Below are 27200 nucleotides of genomic sequence, written 5' to 3'. Positions count from 1 at the left end.
TCATTAAAAAAAAAAACTGTGTCAATGTAATTTAATAGGCATACAAGAAAGTCATGAGGTGTCCACATAAATTTTTTTATAAAAAAATGTAAAAATACATAAATAAGTATAAATACATACATATATATTAATACATAAATATAACTGTATTGCAATGGTTTCATATTTTAATCACATATCTTTCAAATTTTCAGATAGTCAATTTCAGAATGATAATCAAAAGCTGATTTGAGACGTAACATATTTTTAGAAGGTTAAACTCGATTTTGAGCCGAACGTATACATTACTCTTTGAGAATTTCTGGCGTAGATGCACATTGTCTACGATCATAAGTTCTAATAGCCCTAGAAGAAAAATATAAAAAGTGCTACTTTGTTCGCGTGAGGATGAATTCTTGCGGGTCGCCGCCAGATTAGACAATGATATTAAATCTTGTAAAACACATAATAATTTTTTTTTAAAGTCGATATTGAAATTCTATAAACCATCAAAGCTTTGACATATAGGTAAAAGGTCACCATTTTCTTTAATTTTTGGGTACTTACGTATTAACGCCACCGCAGCTACAGCTTTATTTCCAGAGACTGACTATTTCATTTTCCACGGTGGAAAATGAACAGTCTCTTTATTAATTTTAATAAATGGTTATTTATATTTATTTATTTTATAAATATAATTTAACCAAACTTAACCTACGTTCGCTTCGCTCGCTAACCTTGACTAATTAACACCGTAATTTTTTGAGTATTTATTTAATAAATTCAGTAATTATTGCAATTATTTATTATATAAATAATCAAAACACTCCTGTTAATTAGTCAAGGTTAGCGAGCGAAGCGAGCGTAGGTTAATTTTGGTTAAATTATATTTATAAAATAAATAAATATAAATAACCATTTATTAAAATTAATAAAGAGACTGTTTTGAATCTATGTTAAACTCTATATCGGCCCATTTTACACCGAAATCCGATTGACTACTTTGTTTTTAAATAAAGCTGTAGTTGCGGTGGCGTTAATACGTAAGTACCAATTTTTGTTATCATACTAGTTTGTTTTTACGTGTATTTCGATAAAAATACAAATAGATCTTTTATAGAAAATTATATTTAATTTTGCAAATCACATTTGAATAAGTCCATATGGACTTCGACAATAATTGATATTGACATTGAAATTATATGTAGACAACGACATTAAATTTAGTAAAAGAAATTTTCGGTTATTTATTTATACTATTTTTATTCATGATTTATGCAATAGTGAGATTGGTGAATTTAAACCGTGGTAAACATTCAGGAGGTCATAAGATAGCTACAGTTAAATTCTCGTAATGATTGGTTCAGTAGTTTACGCGAATATCGGGAACAAATGAAAAAGACATTATTTTCTCTTTATATAGTAGTAAGATAAATTTTATATAAATAACATACATAAGAATAATGGACTACATGTCAATAAATTCGATCAGTTTGGCAGACTTCATTTAATTTATATTTAAAATAGATATCAGTTCCATAATGTGACAACTTCAATGATCAGTAAGTATCTCCATTTTATCAAACCTCATTATACACTTCATAACTTTTTTTTATGTGTTCGTTGTAATGAAAAAACTAATAAACTAATTTGATCTCATTTCTTAAAAACAATTAACCTTTTTTTTTTTTTACCTCCAAGACCATCGTTAGGTATTGCTTCAGAATATGAGATGAATAACAGTTTTTTGTAGCACGTGAAAATGCCATGCCTAACCGGGACTCGAACCCGGGAGCTTCGGATGGAAGGCCGAGAAGCTACCACTCGCGCCACGCAGGCCGGCAGTAACTTATCTACGCCAGACGTAGCAGTACGTGATAATAAGATATATTAAAAGTAAAAATAACAATAATGGAAAAATAAAATCTTTATTTAATTAATTATCAAAATTCATTAACCGTTGTACTAGACGGACATATAAAGAAAAATGTTTGGAACGCTTAAAGAGTAATCATAGTCAAGTAGCACGGAAATAGTTTTTGTTTGAAATGATTGTACAGTACTTTAGTAGAAGAGAACTAATCACCACACATATTTCCCGCGTTACAAGTTAAATGACCGTACTATAATTATTTTTATTTACTTCTACTCTTAAACGATAGTTTATACCTAATTTTTACTTGCTTGTACGAAGCAAAGAGAGTATTGTGATCGCGAAAAATTTCGGTTTTCAGATTTCAACGGAAATATCCATTTTTACCATCCCTCAATTCATTTTGACTAGTTTCGGTGTTATGTCTTTACGTATGTATCTCGCATAACTCAAAACGATTTGCCGTAGAATGTTAAAATTATGGATTTAGGACTGTTGTAACATCTAGTTGTGATTGCGATCGACTGGACCAAAAGTGTCCAAAAAAAGGAAAAAATCAAACAAATTTGGATTTTAGACTTTTAACTGCAGTAGTTAGCTCTCATTGAGCGCTTTTCAACGTTGTACTTATTTTCATTGGTTCCAGAGTTATAGCCAAATAAAATTTTAATTAATGAAATATTTGCATCTTACAAGAGGAAGGCACGTCGGTTCGAATCAGACTTCATTTCCTTTTTCTAATTTTAAATATATTGATTTATGAATAATTATTAACCAATGACTGTAAAAAACCTTTACGATAAATAATAATTCAGTTACAATAAAAATATATATATACTAGCTCTACCCGCCACGCTTCGCTGTGGCACATTGTGGTTGCATGGATGAGAAATGAGGAACAGAACAAAGCATACGTTTCATAGAAGTTTAATTTTGCAATACTTGTGGATATACAATATTTTTTTGTTTTTCCACTGTCTGCGTAGATATAACTGCAAGTCGCGTGCCGTTGCAGAGTTTTGGCTGATTAATATTCCGCAACAGGATAATTGTCATTTTTTTATCGAACCGTTGCTAGAATCAATCTAATGAGGAATGTTTTCCCAGTTCCTCCTGGCGCATCCAAGAAGAAGGTCCCCCCAACTCCGTCATTTATCATTTGCATTATGCGGTCATAAATGTCTTTCTGTTCACGCGTTAATTTGGGAATGTTTGATTGGACATATGACTGAAGATCACCAATGTTGTAACTCTGTTCACGGCGTAAATCCACATAAAATGAAGCAATCGCAGCTCGGGTGGGTTCTGGCATTCCCAATTGACTAAGAACTTTATTTGCAATAGTTAAGCACTTGTCTTCAATATTTATCAATGCTTCGTTGTAAATGCCTTCTGTAAAATCCATGGTCGTATTGGTATTTTCTAGGCGTACTCTATGCAAAATATCCTCAGCCATATGCGATCGATATCTTTCCCCAATTCTGTTGGAGATGAAGGGAAGAAAGCGGTCAATATCATTGCGAATAATGCGCGAATTTGGTTTGGATGTGCAGTGTTGCACGCGTCATTATACATATATCCCACAGTTGGTCGTTTTCTAATAAATTCAGAGCTTGGTGAAAGGCGCAGCTCAATCACGACACGATCACACAAAAGTACCTCGATTAAAGTGAATATTTAATTCAGATTGTATAATAATCTGAATCAGATGCAAGTGGATACGTTTTTTTTTTTTTTTTTGTTAATAAGCAATGTAATTGGGAACAGGTATTGTTTCACATGTTACTGCGGTTGTCGTTAGCTAGTACGGCGAGTGTTCCCCTCGCTTCCGGCAGATGGCGCGGTCACTGGTACACAGCTGACCGTTAAAAAAACTGTTTTCTCGCGGTCGCAGGTATCTGACTGATGCGAAAAATAGATAAAAACAATCTTTGATGCGGGTTATATATCGTGCTAAAATTTGAGCTCAATCGGTGCAGAACATTTTGAGTTTTTGAAGCGTACACAAACGAACTTAACATTTTTATACATAAAGATTTGTGGGCTGCGAAAAAAGCCCTTAAGTCGTGCGAAAAAGCTCATCATTTTAAATGCTTACAAAAGCAGAGTAATGCTTACAAATTACAGAATAATCAAACGGCGTTGATTTCAGATGTTAATAAACTGCTAACGTAAGTAGAAGTTGTGTTGCTTCAGTGTACAACGTGATTCTCGAGTATGAATTTACTAATGAATTACGGTCTCCAAAGAAAACAAAACCCCGCAAGTCAATTGAGAAAAAGGTGAGATTTTGATAAAAACGCGATTCGTAAAAATATTACACGAATTTGAATTTTTTAGAAATAGTTTAGCGGTGTATTATGTTCTTTGGAAGAGAATTCGGTTATTGTCTTCGACAACGCTTCTTATCATTAAACGAAAAGAATTCCAGCCGTGTTATAGAAAAACAATGATATCAAAATGTGGCTTAGTTCAAAAGAAATAATTTTTGAAGAGGTTTAAGTTAATGTTCGTTCAATCATTGCAAAGGGTTTCGCGTATTAAAAGTAATTATAGTCCGTATAAAATTGGTTTGACACACAACGCCATATTGGTAAGTCGTGTTTTTATTCGGCTCCTAACGAATATGTTTGCCGGCCTCCGTGGCGCGAGTGGTAACGTCTCGGACTTTAATCCGGTGGTTCCGAGTTGGAATCCCGGTTAGGCGTGGCATTTTCGTACGCTATAAATTATTCATATCATCATCTGAAGCAATGCATAACGGTGGTTCGGTGGTTAGAAAAAACAAAAAAAAAAACGAATACTTAGTTGTGTGGTTTCAGTGTTACTATTTGTGAATTTTGTTCTTTGCTTTTACATAGCAATGAATGCTAAATGACCAAAAAACGATTGTTTGGTCATATATATGTAAAAAAATAACCTAACAAAGGATTTTTTGGTCATTATCTAGGGATATTATTTTCTGTGTATTTGGTTATTTCGACTATTTTTTTTTGCATATTCTAAGTCTATCTGGGTTATAAGAAAGTTGGTTGTTTTAATTTATTTACTGTAAGTCATCCTTCTTGGTGGCTTTTCTTTTTGTTTTGGTGTTTTTTTTTTTTTTAATAAAATACAGATGTTTTAGCTGTTAAATATAATTCAAAGAAATTTGTTACTTAATCAGTTGTGATTTTGTTTACATTGGCAACGGCCATACGGGCTCTTTGTGATTGGTTGTTGTGTTTGACAGCGGCCATCTTGCATTGATCTGATTGGTTTTCCTTTGTTTACATTTCCACCTGATTTATTAGCCTTTTATTTATTAAAAAACTGTACAAATTAAAAATAGATAAATAGATTTATTAAAAATAGATGAAAACAATCTTTGATGCGGGTTATATATCGTACTAAAATTTTTTTATCGTGTATTTAAAAAATAAATAAAATACAGATGTTTTAGCTGTTAAATATAATTCGAAGAAATTTGGTCTTTGTATTTACAGTGGCCATCTTGCATTGATCTGATTGGTTTTCCTTTGTTTACATTTCCAAATTTAAAATGTACAAATTAAAAGATAGATTTATTAAAAATAGATGAAAACAATCTTTGATGCGGGTTATATATCGTGCTAAAATTTGAGCTCAATCGGTGCAGAACATTTTGATTTTTTGAAGCGTACACAAACGAACTTAACATTTATATATATATATATATATATATATATATATATATATATATATATATCAAAATATCAGAAGTTATTAATGAAATAAAGTTTTAGGTACTTTTCATTTTAAAAAAATGTGTATATGATATTTAATAGGCGTACAAGGATCATGTAGTGTACACATCAGATTTTTAATTTTAAAATCTTTTATATTTTCGTTTTATTTAATATATTTTTCTACTTGTATAACTTGTAAGAAAATATAGGGAATATAAATTTAAATAGTTATTTTACTGTGATTAATAACTGAGCATCAGATTAAATTAATTTATGATATTTTTTTTAAAAGTGTAAAATATAATAACACCTTCCATGTAAACTGTAGAATTTAACATAGTTACAAGAAATTAGTTTTAAAATATTCATACAGGTTATTCCAATTTTTACCTGAGTTAACCATAACTTTTTGGTTAATCCAATGAAATGAAGAACTCGTTCCCCCCAAGCTTTTCGCAGATTTTAGCAGTTTTAAACTTGAAACAATTTTCTTTTTAAAAAAAAAAATAAGTTGGTTATAAAATGTAATAAAAATAGCGAATAGTCACAGAAGTTAGAGGATTATCTGAAAAATAATTACTATACGTATACATATATATATATATATATATATATATATATATATATATTTACTTTTACAGTTAAATCCCTGAAAAATTTAATTAGCTACACAAAAGAAAAATGTTTATATATTTGCATAAACATTTTTAAATCTATTTATCTATGTAATTTGAGATAGTGTTAACAAAAACAAGCTTTGAGCCCTCTTATTTTATTATTATTTATATTAGTCAGTCTTCTCTATTCTCAACCTGACTAAAATTTAAGAATAACATATACACTCAAATTCAAAGACTAAAGTAGCTCAATAGATAAGGATTTGAATTAAAAGATACGTAGCATTATAGAATAATTGCTATAACTGTTAATAGACAATACTAATATTCACCCTTCATCTAATTACTCGTACAGCTCTAAATATTGAATTTTTAAATCATCTTCTATTAAGTTAAATTGAAATTCTCAAAAAATAAAAAAGCAAATTCCCGTCCTTTAAAGGAAAATGGAATTTATATCTTTTATACACAAATAAATGTTTGTTTGTTTGTCCCGTATGTGTACCTACTCCATTCATCCGATTGCGATGAAACTTTGATGAGTTGTTGTGGACGCCTGCAAAGGTTTCTGAATTAGTTAGAACCCGCTTGGTAGCGCTGAGGTTGAGATAATTCGAAAAATTGTATTTATAATCCGATTTGGCTTATATTCAGAATACATATTAGTTACGTGAAAATAAAATTTTTGGCGTAAACTATAACCGCTAGGTGACGCCGGTGTGGAGATATTTACGAAACAAAAATACAAATATTCACACAGACTTTCTTCTCCTATATATGTATATATATATAAAAGCAATGTTCGTATATGTGTTCCCTGTAGACTAAAAAACTACTGGACTGATTTACGCGCGGGAAGATGGAAAAAAGGAAAGGGATAAAGGGGAAAAGAGAAAAGTAAAAAGGGGGAAGGGTAAGGGGGAAAGAAGAGAAAGGGAAAATAGAAAAAGGAAAAGGAGGAAAGGGAAAGTGAAAAATTGGGAGTGGGAAAGGGAAAGGGTGAACAGGAAAACAGAAAAATAGGGAAATAGGAAAAAGAGAAGTAGGGTAAAAGTGAAAGGTTAAATTTTGTGAAGTTCCGTAATGTTCCGTTTTTTTCATGTTTTATCAAACTTTCAATTGTGTTAATTTAATCTATATATGTATTCAAATCTAGCAATAGCGAAGCATTGCCGGGGCAGCTAGTATATATATAACTTTCATAATATATATATATATATATATACATACGAGGGTAAGTCAATTATTATCCGCAATTTAGTTTTATTTTTGTTTAGGTTGGTAGTATTGTCGTGTTGCGTAGATGACCCATGCGTGGTTTAATTGTTGTTATGTTTGTGCAGGTTTGATGCTGCTAGGTTAGTTTCATTATCACTGCCCTGCCGTTAACCATGCTGCTCCGCTTTCTGTTTGCACCAAAGAAGAGCAACGTTCAGCGATCCATTTTTTGTGGTCGGAAGGTGTATCAGGGACCGAAATTCATCGAAGACGTTCGATACAGAACGGGAACAGTGTGTTGCCGCAACGAAGTGTCCACGAATGGATTGAAAAATTCAAATACGGTCGCACAAGTGTTACGCACGACGAATGAGCCGAACGACCGGCTTTGTAGTTTACCGCCACAAATGAGGAAAACATTGAGCGTGCACGCGACATGGTTTTCTTATACAGACGAGTAACTATCGATGAACTGGCACATCGTCTGCAAATTAATCACGGTTCTGCTTACGAAATCATCCACAACAGACTTTGGTTTCATAAAGTCTGTGCAAGATGGGTTCCAAAACAACTCACACAGTCGCATAAACAAACGCGCTTGGACATCTGCCAAAAACATTTGGATCGCTACGGTAACGAACGGGACATCTTCTTAGACAGAATCATCACCGGTGACGAAACATGGATCCATCGTTACGAGCCGGAGAGTAAACTGCAGAGTATGGAATGGAAACATCCAAATTCGCCCTGGAAAGAAAAGTTCAAGACCCAACCGTCCGCAGGAAAACTGATGCTTACGATTTTTTGGGGCTTACAAGGCCCAGTATTGGAACATTATGAAGAAAGGGGCACGACAGTAAACAGTTCGCGTTACAGTGAGATGCTTACTGTTAAGCTGAAGCCTGCAATTCGAAGCAAACGCCGAGGACTGCTGTCGAAAGATGTGTTGTTGCACGACAATGCCCGTCCACATACTGCTGCCCACACTGCTGAAACGCTCGAGAAACTCAACTTTGAAGTAATGGCTCATCCTCCGTATACTCCTGATCTTGCCCCTTCTGACTATCATTTGTTTGGTCCAATCAAAGAGGCATTAAGGAGCCGTCGATTTACCTCGGACGAAACAGTGAAAGAAGCGGTGTTCCTGGCTCGCAGTTCAACCGAAAACCTTCTTTTATGAGGGCATCAGGAAGCTTGTGCAACGATGGACCAAGTGCGTTGAAATGCAAGGGGACTATGTTGAAAATGATGTACATGTAAGTTTCCTATTCGTATTGCTGTAAAATTTATAACTACATTGCGAATAATAATTGACTTACCCTGGAATATATAATATATATATATATATATATATATATATATATATATATATATATATAATATTCATAATTTAGTTAATGAACTGGTGGGGGAAGAGAATATTGGAATGATGTTTATCAGTAATACATTGATGATGATAGAGTGTGGTTATGTTTAAATATTATTTTCTGTTATACTTTCACTTTTTTATGGATTCTCTTTTTCTTTCCTCTTCTATTTAGCTTCTGAAACCATCGTAAAGTATTACTTTAGAAGATGAATGAAAATTATTTGTATGAATGTAAATGAAGTGTAGTCTTGTACAGTCTCAGGTCGACACATTCCTGAGATGTGAGGTTAACTAAAACCTAACCATCAAAGAACACTGGTATCCACGGATCTAGTATTCAAATCGGCTGCCTTTCCTACGATTTGAATCTTAGAACTCCCCACTTCGAAATCAGCTGATTTGCGATGATTTTTGGATTCTCTTGAATAATAAATTGAAATAAATAAATATTTATACTCATATATTAATGAGTTAAATATTATAATTATTAAAACAGTTATGTAAGGTGTAGTAGTTTCAGCTTTTTCTAAGTGTTTTCAGGGAGGTTTATATGTTCTGAATTTTTTACGTTATTCTACCAATTAATTTTTATTTTAAATGAAATAATTTGATACGAACTTCAGTTTTATTTATTATTCATCACATACTATTCTTTTACTAAATATTTAATTCCATTTCTATTTGTTTTAGATACATAGTCGTGAACAAGCACGTATATATACATATAAAAAAAAGATGCTTTTGTCTTCTGCTTTAGAGGTATTTTTATTTTTTTCTGTAGAACATGATATGTCAAGTTGTTTTACCATAAGACATTTGTTACCATAAAACAGTTTTTTTTTCAATAAAACCTGAGTCGGTTATATAAGGTTTTATGTAATCCATTAAAGCTGTAATCCCGTAATCATCCCTAAGGAATTTTCTCCACCATCTTCTCTATAGATATTAAAATAATATACTCTTTTATTTCATCCTTATAACTGATACCAATAAACTTTCCTAGAAAAATACACTCTTTTTTCTTTTTTTTGGATTTATTTAGTTACCTGAGTGTCGTATAAATTATAAAACCATTATCGACTTTATGTCCTAAATTTATGTATTAAAATATCAAAAAATATCTTTTAAGTTTACGTAAGTCTCACTTGTCATACATACATTTTAAAAAAGAAAATTTCCTATAATACCATTTTTCATCTGGTAAATTTATAATATAATCTAAAAACCATATTAATTATTAAAATTTGGAAAATTTGTAAACATTGTAAATAATTGAAATGTATATATTATATTAATTATTTACTAAAACCTTATCTTTTTATAAAATATTCCCTTTTTTAGGCTTTACGTCGGAGAAGGGGAAAGCTCTTCCAGCCGCCGGCTGCCCGCACAAATGGCAGTGTCAGGCTTGCATCGACTAAACCCCTCTCCTTGGTACAACATGACCCTATAACCGCCTTTCGGCATTACTCAGGAACATGTTGTACTTCCTGTGGGGCTTCAATGATTGGATCAGAGAAACCTGGACATCTCAACAGTAGTAGCGATCTCTAGGGGCACCCGACTACCTCCTCGCTCAGGCTGTCTCATCCCCACTCAAATCAGTAGCAATCATCGTTGATAGCTCTCTTCTACCATTTTTGTTTGAAGAATGACCCGGCTCATGGTAGATATTGGTTTCCAAGAGATTTCATTGTCAAGCAAAAATGTTAATTTTTCCAGGAGATCACAAAGCCTTTCGGTGATTTCAGTGCGTTGTAATCTTTCTTCAGCCCACCTGGAGCACACGTAGGTTCGATTGAATCCTAGTAAAAGTTAATTCCTTTTATACGGATTTGAATATTAGATAGTGGATACCGGTGTATTTTAATAGCTGGAGTTCAATTAACCACCGTCTCAGGAATGATCTGCCTCTCTCTTTTACTGTTTAGCCTCCGGAACCACCGTAAGCTATTACTTCAGAGGATGAATAAGGATGATATGTACGAATGTAAATGAAGTAGTCTTGTACAGTCTCGGGTCGACCATTCCTGAGACGTATGGTTAATTGAAATCCAACCACCAAAGAGGGCGAGGACTGGCATGCCTAGGTGTGACAGTACCAATGAACCTCTGGGGACTCCAGGGGATAGTAGGGTGAACACTAAGAGAAAAGTCCTGGCGCCGTGTTTGGCAGAATTGTCCAATGGACACAATGTCAAAAAGGCACACAAAAGATTTCTCAAAAGAGCTGACCGGTGAGCTGACCTACCATGCCGGATATACAGCCGGCAGATGAGAAAGCTCATTAGAGTACCCAGACACTCCTTCAGATGGAATTATACCTACCAGTTTGGTCCGACCTGGAGGAGTAAAAAAAAAAAACCAAAGAACACCGGTATCCACAATCTAGTATTCAGATCCGTATAAAAGTAAATACCTTTACTAGGAATGGTCTGCTTGAGTCTGTACAAGACTACAGCTCATTTATATGTCATATATATCATCCTCATCTCATTAGCCATGGGAGGGTTGCTTATTGTTCACTAGTTCAACATATTGCAACGTACACATTAGGAAAATAAAAATTATGATGGAGGATTTTGCCAAATCGGAAATTTGGTATAATTAACAAAATTTGTTTTTTTTTTCACTGTCAAAGAAGAAGAACGTAAAAATAAATCCTGGTTAAATCTCTTCAACTTTGGCAAACGGAACAAAACCCGTTATTATTTAGGGAAAACTAAATCATTTCACAAAAACAATTTCCATGACATTCAAAATATCTTTTAAATTATCTCTCATATTAAATGTCATGTTTTATTGTGAATGAACTCAAATAATTACATAAACTTCGACTTTCCATTTTAATTATCATATTTCCATAGGCGTGATTAAGACGAGTCGTTTAATGCCTACTTCATGGAAATCGGTTCAACCGTTCTGGATTAGGAACAAAGTTCAGGAGTAGAAACAAGCAATATAAAAACTATATTACATATATGTGGTTGTAGGTAAGGTTAAATCCTTTTTTTTTATATACTTATATCCATGGATTGTTATTTTAAGTATTAGAATATCTGTGTTCTAAAGAAGAGTACGTTTGATATCAAGTATTTCTTTTTTGTTTCTCACAAATTTTTAGAACTCTCAAAATCGCTGACTAACCAGTTTTTTCTTTAACATTAGTTTAAAAGGGTCAACGATATATCTTTAAAAACCAGTCAAATTATTTGTTTATTCGTTAATGATCTTCCACAAGCCTCTAAATTTTTACCCACTAAAAAAATTATGCGGGTTCATGAAGTCAGCTATGTTTTCAAATTAAAAGGGATTTCAGCCAGACTCAAGGAATTAATAATTATAATCTTTTCGTGAACATATAACGAATTTTTATAAATACTTAAACGAAGTGCTTACTTTCATTTCTTTAACAACATTTCAAGGTCGAAACTAAAGATGGTATTTCTTACCATCTCTGTTTGATCGAAAGCTAAATTCGAGTTTTACGTCAATATTTTTACTTCCTTGTACGAAGGAAAAGAAGCATTGTGATTGTGAAAAATTTCGGTTTTCAGATTTCAACGGAAATACACATTTTGTCCACCCCTAAATCCATTTTGACTAGTTCCGGCGTGACATCTGTACGTACGTATGTACATATGTATCTCACATAACTCAAAAACGATTAGCCGTAGAATGTTGAAATTTTGGATTTAGAACTGTTGTAACGTCTACTTGAGCACCTCCCCTTTTGATTGAAATCGACTGAACCAAAAGTGTCCAAAAAACCCAAAATCCAAAAACAAAATGATTTTGAACTTTTTCAAAGTTCTTTTAAGTAGAAATAAGCCTTCATTGAGAGCTTTTCAACTATATATTATAAGTGGTACTTATTTTATTAGTTCCAGAGTTATAGCCAAATAAAATTTTAATTAATGAAATATTTGGATCTTAAAGGGGATGGCACATCGGTTCGAATTCGACTACATCTCCTTATTTTTAATTTAAATATATTGATTTATTAATAATTATTAACTTTTAATTCTAAAAATTTTTTTACGATAAATATTTTAATAATAACAATAAAAAAATATCAGAAGTTAAATTAAATTTTATGTACTTTTCATTTTAATAAAAGTGTGTATATGATGTAATTTAATAGGCGTACAAGGAAGTCATTTGGTGTCCGTATAAGATTTTTTAAATGATAATTTCTTTTTAATCTTAAATTTTAATCTATTATTCTTGTATAACTTTCGAAATTTATTTTCCTATAAAAGAGAGTGTAGAGTTTTTTTGTTAGATGGTTGTTCTCGAAAGTTCGTGTTCTGATCTTACACTTACAGTGTTTGTTTTAAAACGCAACCTTCCAAAAAATCATTCCATTTTAAAGAAAAATATTCTATATTTAATACGATTTGTTATTAATACAATTACTTGTGTAAAACAATATTGAAATCAAATTGTTTTATAACAAATATTCAAAATTCTTCCATTTTCATCAATGAAAACCTTTTGTTCATACTCCGTGTAACCTTTCGAAGTGTACCTATTCCAATATCTCTTCTTGAGTTATATTGGCTTTCACTTCTTCGATGATATGTGAATTATTTTTGAATAAACAATCTTTTATTTATTCCCAGAGAAATTAATCTGCAGAAAAAAGATCAAGTGATCTTGCTGGCCATAAGCCAGTCGATATTACTCTTTCGACTAAATAAATTTCTCAAAAGGTTCATTGTTGCTCTTGCCGTGCAACATGTGGTCCCATCTTGTAGAAACCACGATTCTCTTTCATTTAATTTTAAATTTGCAATACGATTTCTTGGTAGAGGTCTGCATTAAGGGTGTTTTCAAAGAATGTGGAACCAATTCTTCACCTGGAAATTGCACATCACTCACCAATTTTCTGTTGATGTAGGGGTCGTAAGTTGATTATCTGAGGATTGTTGGAGCTCCAGTGGGGATCATTCCGACTATTAATGTAAACAGTCAACTGGAATCAAGCCTCATCTGTAAAAAAAAATATATTACCCAGTACTGTAATGCTTCCCCGAAAAAACTGATTAATCCAACTGATTATTCAAGCAGCATAATCAACTGTGTGTAATTCGTGTGATACGTGAATTCGGTGTGGCTTAAGTTAAGTAAGCGGGTAGCTTTAAAGAAATATACAGATATTCTTTTTTACTGCGCAAGTTTCCGTAATGATGCGTTAGGTAAGTTTAAAAAAACTTACCCCAACATCTTCCAATGTTATGTCATTAAATACTGAACGTTTCCGGCTATATCTGTGATAGCAAACAAAACCAGTCCCTCTACTTCAACGTTTCCGGCTATATCTGTGATAGCAAGCAAAACCAGTCCCTCTACTTCAACGTTTCCGGCTATATCTGTGATAGCAAGCAAAACCAGTCCCTCTACTTCAACGTTTCCGGCTATATCTGTGATAGCAAACAAAATCAGTCCCTCTACTTCAACCTTTCCGGCTATATCTGTGATAGCAAACAAAACCAGTCCCTCTACTTCAACGTTTCCGGCTATATCTGTGATAGCAAGCAAAACCAGTCCCTCTACTTCAACGTTTCCGGCTATATCTGTGATAGCAAACAAAACCAGTCCCTCTACTTCAACGTTTCCGGCTATATCTGTGATAGCAAAAAAAACCAGTCCCTCTACTTCAACTTTTCCGGCTATATCTGTGATAGCAAACAAAACCAGTCCCTCTACTTCAACGTTTCCGGCTATATCTGTGATAGCAAACAAAACCAGTCCCTCTACTTCATTAATTCATCGTTTGAACTTTATCAGACGATGAATTGAAAATTTATTTGGTACATTCTTTCCCGGGAACTGCAATTGAAAAGCTTCTTGGCAGAAAACAAAAGATTTAGTTGTAAAATAATTTTCCACAACAAAAATCCTTTATTCAGTGTTGAAAATAATTTCTTCGTAATAAAAAACAGGATAACCAAAATTAATTGATTGTTCACAATATATTAGCTGATTATAAAACAATAACAATAGGTAGTGCTGCCGGCCTCCGTGGCGCGAGTGGTAGCGTCTCAGCCTTTCATCCGGAGGGCCCGGGTTCGAATCTTGGTCAGTCATGGCATTTTCACACGCTACATTGTCATCTATCTCATCCCTTGAAGCAATACCTAACGGTAGTCCCTGAGGTTAAACAAAAAAAAGTAGTGTTGTCAACCTTTTCATCCAAAATTATCGTATTAACGTCTCTAAAAAGTGTTTTGCTTTAGTTACATTTTAAAAGAAACACTTAAACGTTTTTCTTTTGAGAATTCTATTATTTTTAAATATTTATTTGCTATTTTAGTGCTGAATGGTCTATTTATTTATGTATTTTTACTTCCTTGAACGTACAGGGAAGTAATATAATCGCGAAAAATTTCGGTTTTCAGATTTTAAGGGAAATATCCATTTTGACCGTCCGTGAATCCATTTTGACTAGTTTCGACGTGACGCCTGCACCTATATGCGTACATATGTATCTCGATAGTTAATAAATGATTAGCCGTAGAATGTTGAAAAATTGTGGATTTAGGACTGTTGTAACATCTAGTTCTGTACCTTCCCTTTTGATTGCAATCAACTGGACTAAAAGTGTCCAAAAAAGCCCAAATTTAAAAAAAATTTGGATTTTGAACTTTTTCTTAACTGCAGTCAGTAATAAACCCTCATTAAGAGTTTTTCAGTGATATATCATAAATGATACTTATTTTAATTGATCCAGAGTTATAGCCCAAGAAAAGTTTAATTAATGAAATATTTGGATCTTACTAGGGGAAGTTACATCGGTTCGAATCCGACTTCATTTCATTCTTTTTTTTTAATTTAAATATATTGATTTATTAATAATTGTTAACCTCCGATTGCAAAAAACAAAATTATAATAAATAATAATTCAATAGCAAAAAAAAATATAATGGAAAAAAATATGTAATAAAAAATATATGTAATTTAATGTGTACAAGAAATTCATGTGGTGTTCACTTCAGATTTCTTATATTTATGTATAGTTCTTTTATGTTAATTATTTTATTATAACGCTTCACGAAAAAATTTATTTTATTAATAAATATATTCATATATTTTTATATTGTTAAGGATTATTATATTATAAGGATTACTTTTTAGGATTTTGACTTATTTAACTAAAAAATAAAAACGTTCTTTAAAATAAATAATATGAAAGTTTTTGTTTACAATAATATTGTATTAAACTTCATATCTAAAAAAAAAAAATTAATAGATTGGCAAAAATATATATTTCATAAAGATTAATCCAAAACCTGTCATAATCCTTCTAGAATTTTTATTTTTGTTTTAATTTTAAAATTCGTATAACTTTATGGAAGGTATTAAGTAATTTATAACGTAGCCTAACTGAAGTAAATAACTCATCCCAATCTACTCATCAACTACTTCCCTTCAACGAAAGAGATTATCCAGCTTTTGAAACTTTCACTAAATTAAAATTTTGTTTGGTAAAGTGATTATAATCCCGTTTTTATTTATCGTTGTAGAAAAAAATAAAAAATGGAATTATCATAAAAAAAAAAAAAAAAAAAAATATTAAACGGTCTTAAATAATAATTTAATGAAAAATATTTTTTATCATAAATAATAACGAGTTAGTATTCTTCTTCTTTTTTTTTAAATAAAAAGAGAATTATGAATAATAGCTTTTTCTGTTTAAATGAATTAAATTATTAATTATTCTTATATGGTTGAGCAATTCTAATACCAAAATATATTTTTCCTAGGAGATTTAATTTTATTAATAACCTTAAATAATCTTTTAAATTTGAAGACAAAACCAATTTAAATGACCATTTATTCGTTCGTGTCCACTTTCCCGTCCCGCGGCTAAACCCGCTTTTCGGGAAAGTCATGCAACTATGGACTGTTTCTGACGCACGTCTTACACACACAATTTAAAATATTTATTATTTTATATAAATTTAATATTTTTTTAATTTAATTCAATGATTGTAACTAAGCCGCCCGGCATACGGTATTTTATTCACGCGGATGTGGCGGGAATAGCGGCAACAGCCGGGACTAACAAAACTAATGTAATTTTACAACTTAAAATAAATTTTGCTTGTGTGGCTGGCAGACAAGTCTAGCCGCAAGGCTTAATGCACCTGGTCGGTACCAGGTGCATTGATTCGGTAATCAATCGGTCGATTGAGTTCAAGACGTAGTCCTGCGAATTACTTTTTCTTTCTTTTTTTACACTTTAAATTAATTTATTTAATTAATAAATTAAAGGCTCACCATTAACGTCACAACTACAACAGCTGTACGTCAGTGCTACACTAGTACTTGCTCCTTTTATTGGAATACTATTGACTCAGTATGTCCACTTAGCCACTAGTTTAGAGAATTTTTTGGATTGGAGGTGCTATATTGCGAAATGTTTGTTTTCTAATATTTTTGCTATTTAATTAAAAAATGTGTCTAAGAAAAATATGACCTTAATTAGGCGAAATCTCAAGATACAGAGGGTGGCCTTACTCTACAGCCTCACCCCGTTGACCTTTTAACTTGAAAATTTAATGGCATCAATGCCCCATATAAAGAAGTAATCTGACCATGTTTGGTAAAACTGGATCCAGTATTTCTGGAGATATGAGATAATTTAGAGACCTACACCGAATACACACGTACATACGAACATCCAGAAAATTTCCATCCAGTTTTTTTGGGGGTTTTTTGGGTTCTTTAGGTATCAAAACTTTAAGATCCGGTAAAAACCGCATATACCCGAATTGGACCGATTACAATACTTCTCTTCTAGAGCTATAGCTCTGCTGTAGCGCTATCTAGACGGGAAAATAAAAGATTACGCTCGAAACTCGTTTATAAAAAATATTTTGCTTATAATCTAACATTAGATTGTCATTACGACCGTCAAACAATTATCATCATTAAATAATAGAGATGTTGTACCCAAAAAAGCAGATAAATAAAAGAAGCACTAATTAACAATTAATTAATTAAATAAATCAATTAAATAATTAATTAGCAAATAAGCATTAATTATGAAAACTAAATAACTAGTATTTCTAATAATAAATTAAAATAGTTGTTTTAGGCCGTCCAAATCAAAAGAGTAATCAATCAGTCATCCTAAACGTTGGATACTGCAACTCAGACTACCAACCACGATCCAGTGTACCCCCTTCTTTTATAAGCCGATGGAGAAAATAAAAATTTATTTCAAGAAAGTTAGAGATGGGATAATCTCTTATACTTTATTTCTACTTTCCATTTCTCTCAACCCTATAATGCAATACTTAATATTAATAATAAACCATCTTGATTTCAATCAATTCATATATACGTATTTTTCTGACTGTAATTCTGATGGAGTTACTAAAATTTTTCTTTGATTGAACACATCCGTTATCTGGAATAACCTACTTTTATGTCAATTACATTCCTTCTACATTCTTTGCTTATTCTAATTGCTAATTCTTTGCTTATTCTTATCTTATTTGTAACTATAATTGATTTTTGTCGCTTTTTAATATATCTATTATTAATTTTTATTTTATATCTATCTTTTTAACATTTTTTTTTTAAACTTTGTTCATCTTATTTTAGAGCTATTTGTAATTTGATTTAAAAACATTTTTTTTTTAATAATTATTTTTTTAAATAAAATAGAATATCAACAACGCAAAACTTTTATTTATTAACTTCATTCTAACGGGTGATTCAAAAAGGACTTCACTAATTTTAAAGCATATAAAAATCTAATTAGATAACGTAAAGATTCAGTTGAGGTCTCATTTTATGGAAAAACATATCAAGTAGTTCGCTAGAAACGAATTTGGCCACCAGCATAGACACCAGATTTATAAAAAATGGATATATTTACTGCAGCGGAAAGTGCTCGGTGTGTGTTTTGATTTCACGATTTGCAGTCAGCAACTGCATTTCAACGTAATTTTCGTAGACAGTACGATACGGCTCCTCCTAGGAGGTATACAATTTACTGTTCACAACAGACCTTTGACAAGTCTTCAGCCCCTGCGTCCATGAAGCTGCTGTAGAATAACTCAGAGAAAGTTTTCCATGTAATCCAAAGAAATCAACTCGAAGTGCGTCACGTGAGACTGGCATTCCACAAACTATTTGGCGCGTATTACGTAAATGATTGCACTTGATGCCGCACAAATTAACCATGGTTCAACACGTTACAGATGACGACAAGTTGCTCTGCTGCAGTTTTTTTGTAGAAATAATGGATAGAATTGCAGACAACGATACATTATTACACAATATAATTTTTAGCGATGAGTCAACGTTTCACATTAATGGCAAGATGAACATCCGTAACTGCTGAATATGGTACCAAAAATCCTCATTTATCTTTTTACTTCATTGGTTTATTTTCGTTTCAGTCAATTCAAATATAAATATTTTTCTGACTGCCATTCTGATGGAGTTAAGTACCAAAATTTTTTTTTCTTTATTGAACATAGCCATTACCACTAGTGTACTGTGGGTTTTCGCCCACAGTACACTCGTGATAGCCATATTTGGTTAATGTTTTTTGTGCCCTAAGCAAACAAAAATTGTACGGTCCGTTCTTCTTCCAGGAGATAATCGTAAATGGTATGGTTTATCTGGACATGTTTCAAATTTTTCTAATTCCTCAGTTAGATGATGATGTTGATGACCAAGATGAACGCTATTATTACAGTAAGACGGCGCACCATCTCACTACCGCCTAGATATTCCGAGATTTTCTTGACATTCGATTCCCAGGACGGTGGATCGGTCATAAAGGTCCAAATTGCATGGCCACCTCGCTCCTCATATTTGACCCAATTAGATTTTTTCTTTTGCGGTTTCATTAAAGATCGAATTTATGTACCATCATTGCCTGCTGATCTTGTTAAGCTAAAACTTCGAATTAACGTCGTAGCTGCAGAGGTAACGTTCGACTTGGCTACAGTCTGGAATGAAATCGACTTTACGTGGGTAGTATGTCGCTTTACAAATAGAACCAAGGCGAATATTGGGTGACAAACTTGACGTGTTTTTCTATGACACCTCAACCGAATCTGTAAGTTATCTCAATAAATTTATATATGTTTTTAAAGTTGCGAAGTTCTTTTTGAAAGAATTTTTATTTATTTTTTATGATTCTTACACAAGAATACTACTTATAAAGAGATCCCTTTCGGCACGCCGGAAGGCGGGGGTAGATTTTACCGGTGCTAAATAGGAGATAAAAAAGATTTCCACCTTAAAGTTAAGAAAAACTTCAAATTTACTAAATACGACAACGGTTGCATGTAAAAGAAGTTAAAAATGTTTAGTATACGACAAGCCTCATCTTTTTACAATTCCAGTAATATTTTAGTCGTCCCTTGCCGTAAGGGGTGGCCATATCAAAAATTGTTTCAGACAAAAGTTTTAGATAGACTAACAACCACTTTAAACCGATTCGATATTATGCTTATTTAGGGAGGTATGATTTTTTTTTACTTCGAAACTTAATTGTTTCCACCCCCTGAGACAATGGTTGGTGATATCAAAAAATATTACCTACATAAGTTTTAAGTTCTTATCGAAAAAATAGTAGAATCTTTAAACGAATTCGATATTTTATTTAATAAGAAAGTTATAGCGATATTTTGTTTTTTCGAAAAAGTCCCCCCATTTCCTTATGGTCCGATTGGCCGTTAACGGACTCGACCGAGATTTTGGGACGAGTTATTTTTAAGGAACAATTTGAAAGTGATTGGCGAAAAATTATGGCAGTTTCGTGTAAACAAGAAAGTGAACTATATAAATGTATATATAAACTTTTGAGCTGACGGTGGTTTTGGGGTCTGGAGGATGTGAAACGCGAAGATATGTCAAAATTTTTCGTAAGTCGAATCATGGGCCCATTACAATAGGTAGCTTTCTTATGAAATCTACCTAAAACGTGGCTTATATTTTTTATATCATAAAAGTAACAGTTTCATAAAAACAACCGATTTTCAAATAAAAAAATATAATAATCATAAAAATTGACTCTAAAACACACTTTTAATTTTTCGTTAAATGGTCCTTTTAGAAATCAGCACTAAATTTAGAACGAAGAATTTATAACTATTTTATTTTTAATTAGGCTCCAACTTATATTCAAAATTTGCGGAAAAGGTAAATATTTATTCTTTCAGGTCAGTTTTATAATTTTAAGTTTTTATTTTATGTGAAAAAGCCAACTTAGAACCAAGCAAATATCACATCTTTCATGCGATTTTCATTTTTTTACCGTAACTTCGTTTTTCTCATTTGTTCAGTACTTCTCAGCCACTAGTTTGTACTTTCTTCAGCCACTAGAATCTTTATTTTGTAAATTATTTTTTGAAGGTTATATCTATCCAAACAGCCTCCTCAATCAAGCCTATCCTTTGGAGGTTCTCGAAAGTTTTCATTTGTTTTACGTAATTTGATATGCTTTTCATCTTCCACAGCTTGTCAAAAAGTGTTTATTTAATTTTTTTTAGATCCATCTTGATATCATATGCTCCAAGAAATTTAAACTTCTTTTCTTTATCGCTGTTTCTGGGTCTTCTTAATTTTGCCCGATGTCCTTGATGCATTTCCATCTGAATCCTTTTTCTGTTAACTTTGGACCATAGATTTTCCTTATTAAGTTTCCTTCGATCTTGAGCAATTTTTCGAAGTTGATTAGGTTGGTTAGGTGTAATGTTTCAGTGTCATATAAGATTATCGATTTTATTGCAATCGTTTAATGTAATTTCCCGATATTGGAGAGATTCTTCTTATTGCAGATGTATTTGATGTTAAGTATAACCTTCATCACTTAATATTACATTTTCAATTGACGCTTTATCTATTCTCATTCTGTTTAAAGTTCTGTTTAAATTGGTTGGTCACATTTATCTTTCCGCATTTATCCTCCTATTGTTTTGCGTGAATGATGTGTTGTTCGTCACGGTTTCCGTCTTGATAAGGGATACCTGTAGGCCTGGTTTTGGGCTATTCCTATTAACTCTTCTATTTGTGCTACTATGTCTTCCTTCGATTCAGCTAAAAGAACCAGGTCGTCAAGAAAGGCTAGTACCTTATTTTAACAATTCGGTTTTTGGACCCGATCTGCACACCCATATGATTCATCTCCGAAAAAGGTCTTCATTATTTTGTCCAAAACCAAGTTGAATAGGATTATTGATAGTCCATCACCTCGACTCGTCCCTGTTGTAACTAGGAAACATTCGATTATTTCTACGATAAATTTAATTTGATAGATTTTGTGTTTGTGAGGGTTTAATGAGGTTAACAATTTTCTATTCAGTCTCGTATTATCTCAGAATTTTTAAAAGTCTTTCTGATCACAAAATCATCAGATTTCCGAAATTCGATGAAAGATATGAAAATATGTTTGTTCCTCGATAAGTAGTACTCGTTTTTCAGATTCAATTGCAATCTTTGCATTTGTCTGGATATAATCCTCCCTTTCGAAAACCTCTTTGATACTATCCTATTTTATGATCTATTTTGATTCCTAATCTATTCAATTGAATTTTCGACAGTATTTTATAAGTTTATTAATACTAAAAGTTTAATTAATTAAAATCGTAAAGAGTTTTAAAATAAATAAGCTTTTCCGGTAAATGAAAAAAAATTGATTGCAAGAAATGAAAAACTGAAATCTGCTTTGTTTTCAAAGTTAAGAACAGGGATGTAGAAAAAGAGAGTTGTACTGTGTATACTACTATCGAGAAGGGTTAAGTTTCGTCGGCATTGGATAGTAAACAAATTTTAATTTAGGTAGATAACTTACGACAAAAAACACTACAACGTCGGTAGAATAAATTTACCAAAAAGTTTTACTAAGAACCTAAACAATACAAAAATTAACAAAGAAAATTTTGTTAATATTAAGTGAAAATTTTATAAAATTCTAAAATTTTTCAAAGTTAAAACTAATAAACTATGTTCCAGTTTATTTATTGTTATTATTTTTATTTTTTAGCCTGTACAATTTTTATTTTAATTTAATTAATTTTGTTGCAGATTCACTGCCAATATGCCAATCTCACCTTTCCGTCTGAAGAAACTTATGTATGTTTTCAACGTATTTTTTGGTAAGTTGAATAATATTTACGTTATTTTAATAAATTTAGTGTAAAAGTTATTTACTTCATTATTTAATAATTAAATATTTATAAACTACGTGAAAAGTATTATGTCTAAATAATTATGTGTCGTTCCGGCCTCCGTGGTGCGAGTGGGATTGCCTCGGCCTTTCATCTGGAGGTCCCGTGTTCGAATCCCGGTCAGCCATGGTATTTTTCATACGCTACATTTCCATATCCCACGCACAAGTTTCAATCTTATGTGGCGTTATCATCAAGCAAAGAAAAAAAATGTGTATATAATTAACCAATCTATTATATGAAATGAAATACAAACATAAAAAATTTGAAATAAAAAATTGTTTACTATTATTATTAATTACTTTTAAAAACTACTATTAATCTTACAAGTACTAGCGTGTTGGTGTGTGAATTTTTTTGTTTGTTTGTGAATTTTTAAATATTTATTAGGGTGTCTCAAGACTGCTTTTAATAATTTAAATTTTTATTTATCGATGAAACTAAACTGAATTTTAAGAAAAACTTATTAAACATGGTTTTATGAGAAGAAAATTAAAATCTAAATTTTTGAAATAAGGAAATTTTGTTTTTCCTTTAAAAAAAAAATAAGTGGTAACGATGTTGCAAAACTTTCCTTTAATTTACATAAAAAAATTTACCCATTCCAGTTTCAACTACGTTTATTTTCTTGTTTAATATTGAACAATTTTTTTTTTACAAACTTTTTGAAAAAGTACCTTAAAACAAAATTAAGATATGCTGTAGTAGTACAGTATATCTGAAGTTGTGCATCTGAAAATTTGTTGAGTCGTTCATTAGTTGCACTTACCGTTCCAAAAAGTCGGAAAATGTTTTGATTGGAAGATCTTTAAAACTACTTGATCAATTTTATTAAAATTTAGATATGGTATAGCAATATATCTGAAGTTGTGCATGTGAAAATTTGATGAATTTTTTTTTAACCTCCGAGACCATCGTAGATATTGCTCCAGAGGATAAGATGAATGATTTTTAGCGTGTGAAAATGCCATGCCTAACGACCGGGATTCGAACCCGGGATCTCCGAATGAATGGCCGAAACGTTACTACCACTTACGCTACGGAGGCCGGCCGATGATAATGAAGATTGGTTGAGTCGTTCTACAGTTACGCTCAATTTATGGTCGACAAAGACGTAACCTCAATTTAAGGTTATGTTGATTGTGCAGTGGTGTATTTTTCATACGCGCTTTTACAGTGAGTCACAATGAGTTCAAACTTGATGCTTGTGTGGAGAGTCTACTCGTTAATCGAACGTATGCAGTGCGTTGTACTGTGAAAATCAGTGCCTTTCTGACTGCGAAATAGTGAGGGCATTGGAAACGAAAAGTCGGTCTTCTTGCGCAGAACTGCGCAAAAGTTTTTTCAATATTGTTTTATTTTTTAAAGAATAAACGATTTAAAAAAAATTGTCTAATTATTTGTTTAATAAATAGAATGTATCAGTAGTTAGCGTAGATTCTATCTTGAGCTAATTTAATATTTAGTATAAAATTATTAAAATTTTATTAGAAGAGATTTCATATTATATTAAAATAATTTTTTTACTAAATGGGAAAAAATTATTTTGAAAATGGTATAATTTATCCTCTCCCTCTATATAAATACTAAAAGAAATACATATTAATATTATTAAACTAAATTTTAACTAAAAATCAAAGAAATAGAAAACCCGGGAGGTATCATTGTTTTATCGAAAATATTAATTTGTAATGGATAATTGGACTACAGCAATTATTTTCTCTATTGAGAACTCACGAAAAAAGTTTTAAACTGATGTCTTTCTCGAACAAATGTTTTGTCGAAATTTCCTCTCCCAATGCCGATAAGTTTTTAATTTCACATATTTATTATCGAATATTTTATAACTTCCCAAATTACATAAATTGTATATTAATTATTAGAATCAATTGAAAATTTTTTAATCTCATTTTCATGGAAGTACATTTTATTGTAAAATTTGATTTTAAAATAACGGGTGAAAATATGTAAACTACTATTATATTGGTCAAAATTTATTTAAAAGTTGATGGATCTTCCTCTATTAAGTAAATACTTCAAAAGGAATTTATTTACAAACATTTCGATTATTTTTATTGTCATAATGTAATTTTTATTTATTTTTATATGTTTTATGAAATAAAAATATATTTATACCATAGTAATAAGATTTTTTTTTCTATTTTAGAAAATAGATTTTAAATCTATCGAGAAAATATATTCGGAAAATAGGATTCGAGAGTTATGTCATTCATAAATAATAGTAATAAGTGTTCTGCCCAAAGGCAGGTTTTCACATGACCGCTCTCCATTCTGTACCATTCGTTTCATTTTATAGTAACTTCCTTCCCTTTTTACATTGTCTACCATTTTCATTCGACCTCTTGCTTTCCTCCCCGTTACAAATCCCTCCAATGCCGTCACCAACAGCCAGTCACGTCTCAGTCAATGTCCCAACCAACTGCATTTCCTTCTTTTTATTATTTCGATAATCTCCCTCTCTTCTCTCACACTACGAAGCACCTCCTCATTCCGAATTCTCCCCGTCCAGTTAATCTTTTCTATCCACCTCCAAACCCGCATTTCAAAGGCCTCCAATCTGGTTCAGGAAAATGTACAGTACATCGCTAATTGAATATTTTAATGTTGTATACATTTTTGTTTATTTATTAGACCGATCGAAATAACTCATTTAGAGGGAAAAAGAATTGTTACCTAGACTTTTATAAGTGGAAGTAGTAAAGCTTATAATAAACGTAAAAAAATAAATGCCTGAGCGGGAGTTGGTGGTGGGTTGATTTGGCGGTTTGAAAAGGTGTGAAAAATGATATTATTGCGATTTCCGGCGAAAGTTAACGTCAAAATAATTTGTGGTTATTTAAGACACAGAAAAGTATACTTTCACCAAGTTTGGTCAAAATTAAATTATTTTTGCGGAAATGAAAGATAAAATCCTTAATCGATTTTAATCGTTTTTAATGACAAAAACCTTTTCTCGTTTTTCTCGGAAATTTTGAGGTTATGTTCAAGTGACCTGTAAAAAAGTTGTAGTTTTTGCATGATCTACAACTTTTATGTTGGAAAATTTTTTTTCAACCACCAAACCCCCCAAGTCACCCCTTCACTACCACCGCTCACGCATTCATTTTTTTTTTTTACGTTTATTATAAGCCCATTTACCCATTTCCACTTTTAAAAGTCCAGGTAACAATTTTTTTATTTTTAAGTGTAATTTGGTTGGACTATATATAAAAATATCTATAACTTTTATAATTTTTACTTCCTCGTACGTACAAGGACTATTGTAATCGCGGAAAATTTCGGTTTTCAGATTTCAACGGAAACATCCATTTTTACCATCGCTGAATCAATTTTGATTAGTTTCAGCGTGACATCTGTATGTAAGTACGTATTTATGTACGTACGTATATATGCGTACGGATGTATTTCGTATAACTCAAAAACGATCAGCTGTAGAATCCAAACAATTTGGATTTTGGACTTTTCCTTAACTGCAGTAATAAACCCTTATTGAGAGCTTTTCAACGACATTTCATAAATGGTACTTATTTTCATTGGTTACAGAGTTATAGCCAGATAAAATGTTAATGAAATATTTGGATCTTACAAGGGGAAAGCACATCGATTCGAATCCGCCTTCATCTTCTTTTTTTAACTTTTTTTTAAATTTAAATACATTGATTTATTAATAATTATTAACCTGTAAATGTAAAAATATTTTTACAATAAATAATTCAATAATAACAAAAAAATATGAAAAAAATAAAAATAAAATATGTAATAAAAAAATATATGTAATGTCCCAATCAGATATTTTATGTATCATGTAGAACCGTTTATTTATTTATATTTCATTTATTCTTTAATTATAGTTACATAGTCCTAAAATTTGAATCATGGAAAATTTTCTTTTTTTTTACATTTTAAGTCTTCTTTCTGGTTAACTTCTTTTACAATTCCAAGTTAATAAACAATAAAGATAATAACAAAAACTAAATATTTTTCTTATAAAACATTAATGGTGACAAACTATTTAAGGTGATATTTAAATATTGACTGTCGAATTATCGAGGTTATAATGTACCGGAAAATTGTGTTTGCTTAAAACCAAAAACTAAATTTCCTAATCATTCTGGAAAATCACCAATTTTGCTATAATATAACACATTTACCCTAATAAATCTTGTCTAATAGAACATACATAGTAACCCAACTTGATAAAATTAATCTTAT

General features: G+C 31.5%; 1 protein-coding gene across 5 annotated transcripts in view; it reads left to right on the top strand.

Annotated features, from left to right (window-relative positions):
- The window catches only part of Scp2 (Sarcoplasmic calcium-binding protein 2), an 869372-nt gene that overhangs the window by 776785 nt on the left and 65387 nt on the right, over positions 1-27200 (top strand). For all 5 annotated transcript variants that reach the window (XM_075376000.1, XM_075375999.1, XM_075375998.1 and 2 more), the window contains one exon: positions 22825-22895. In XM_075376000.1, the coding sequence (XP_075232115.1) occupies positions 22838-22895 (58 nt within the window). In that variant the 5' untranslated portion in view covers positions 22825-22837. The remainder of the gene's footprint in view (positions 1-22824; positions 22896-27200) is intronic.

Source organism: Lycorma delicatula, chromosome 9, assembly GCF_047948215.1.
Source record: "Lycorma delicatula isolate Av1 chromosome 9, ASM4794821v1, whole genome shotgun sequence".
Classification (NCBI taxonomy): Eukaryota; Metazoa; Arthropoda; class Insecta; order Hemiptera; family Fulgoridae; genus Lycorma; species Lycorma delicatula.
This window is presented reverse-complemented; position numbering and strand designations above follow the sequence as displayed.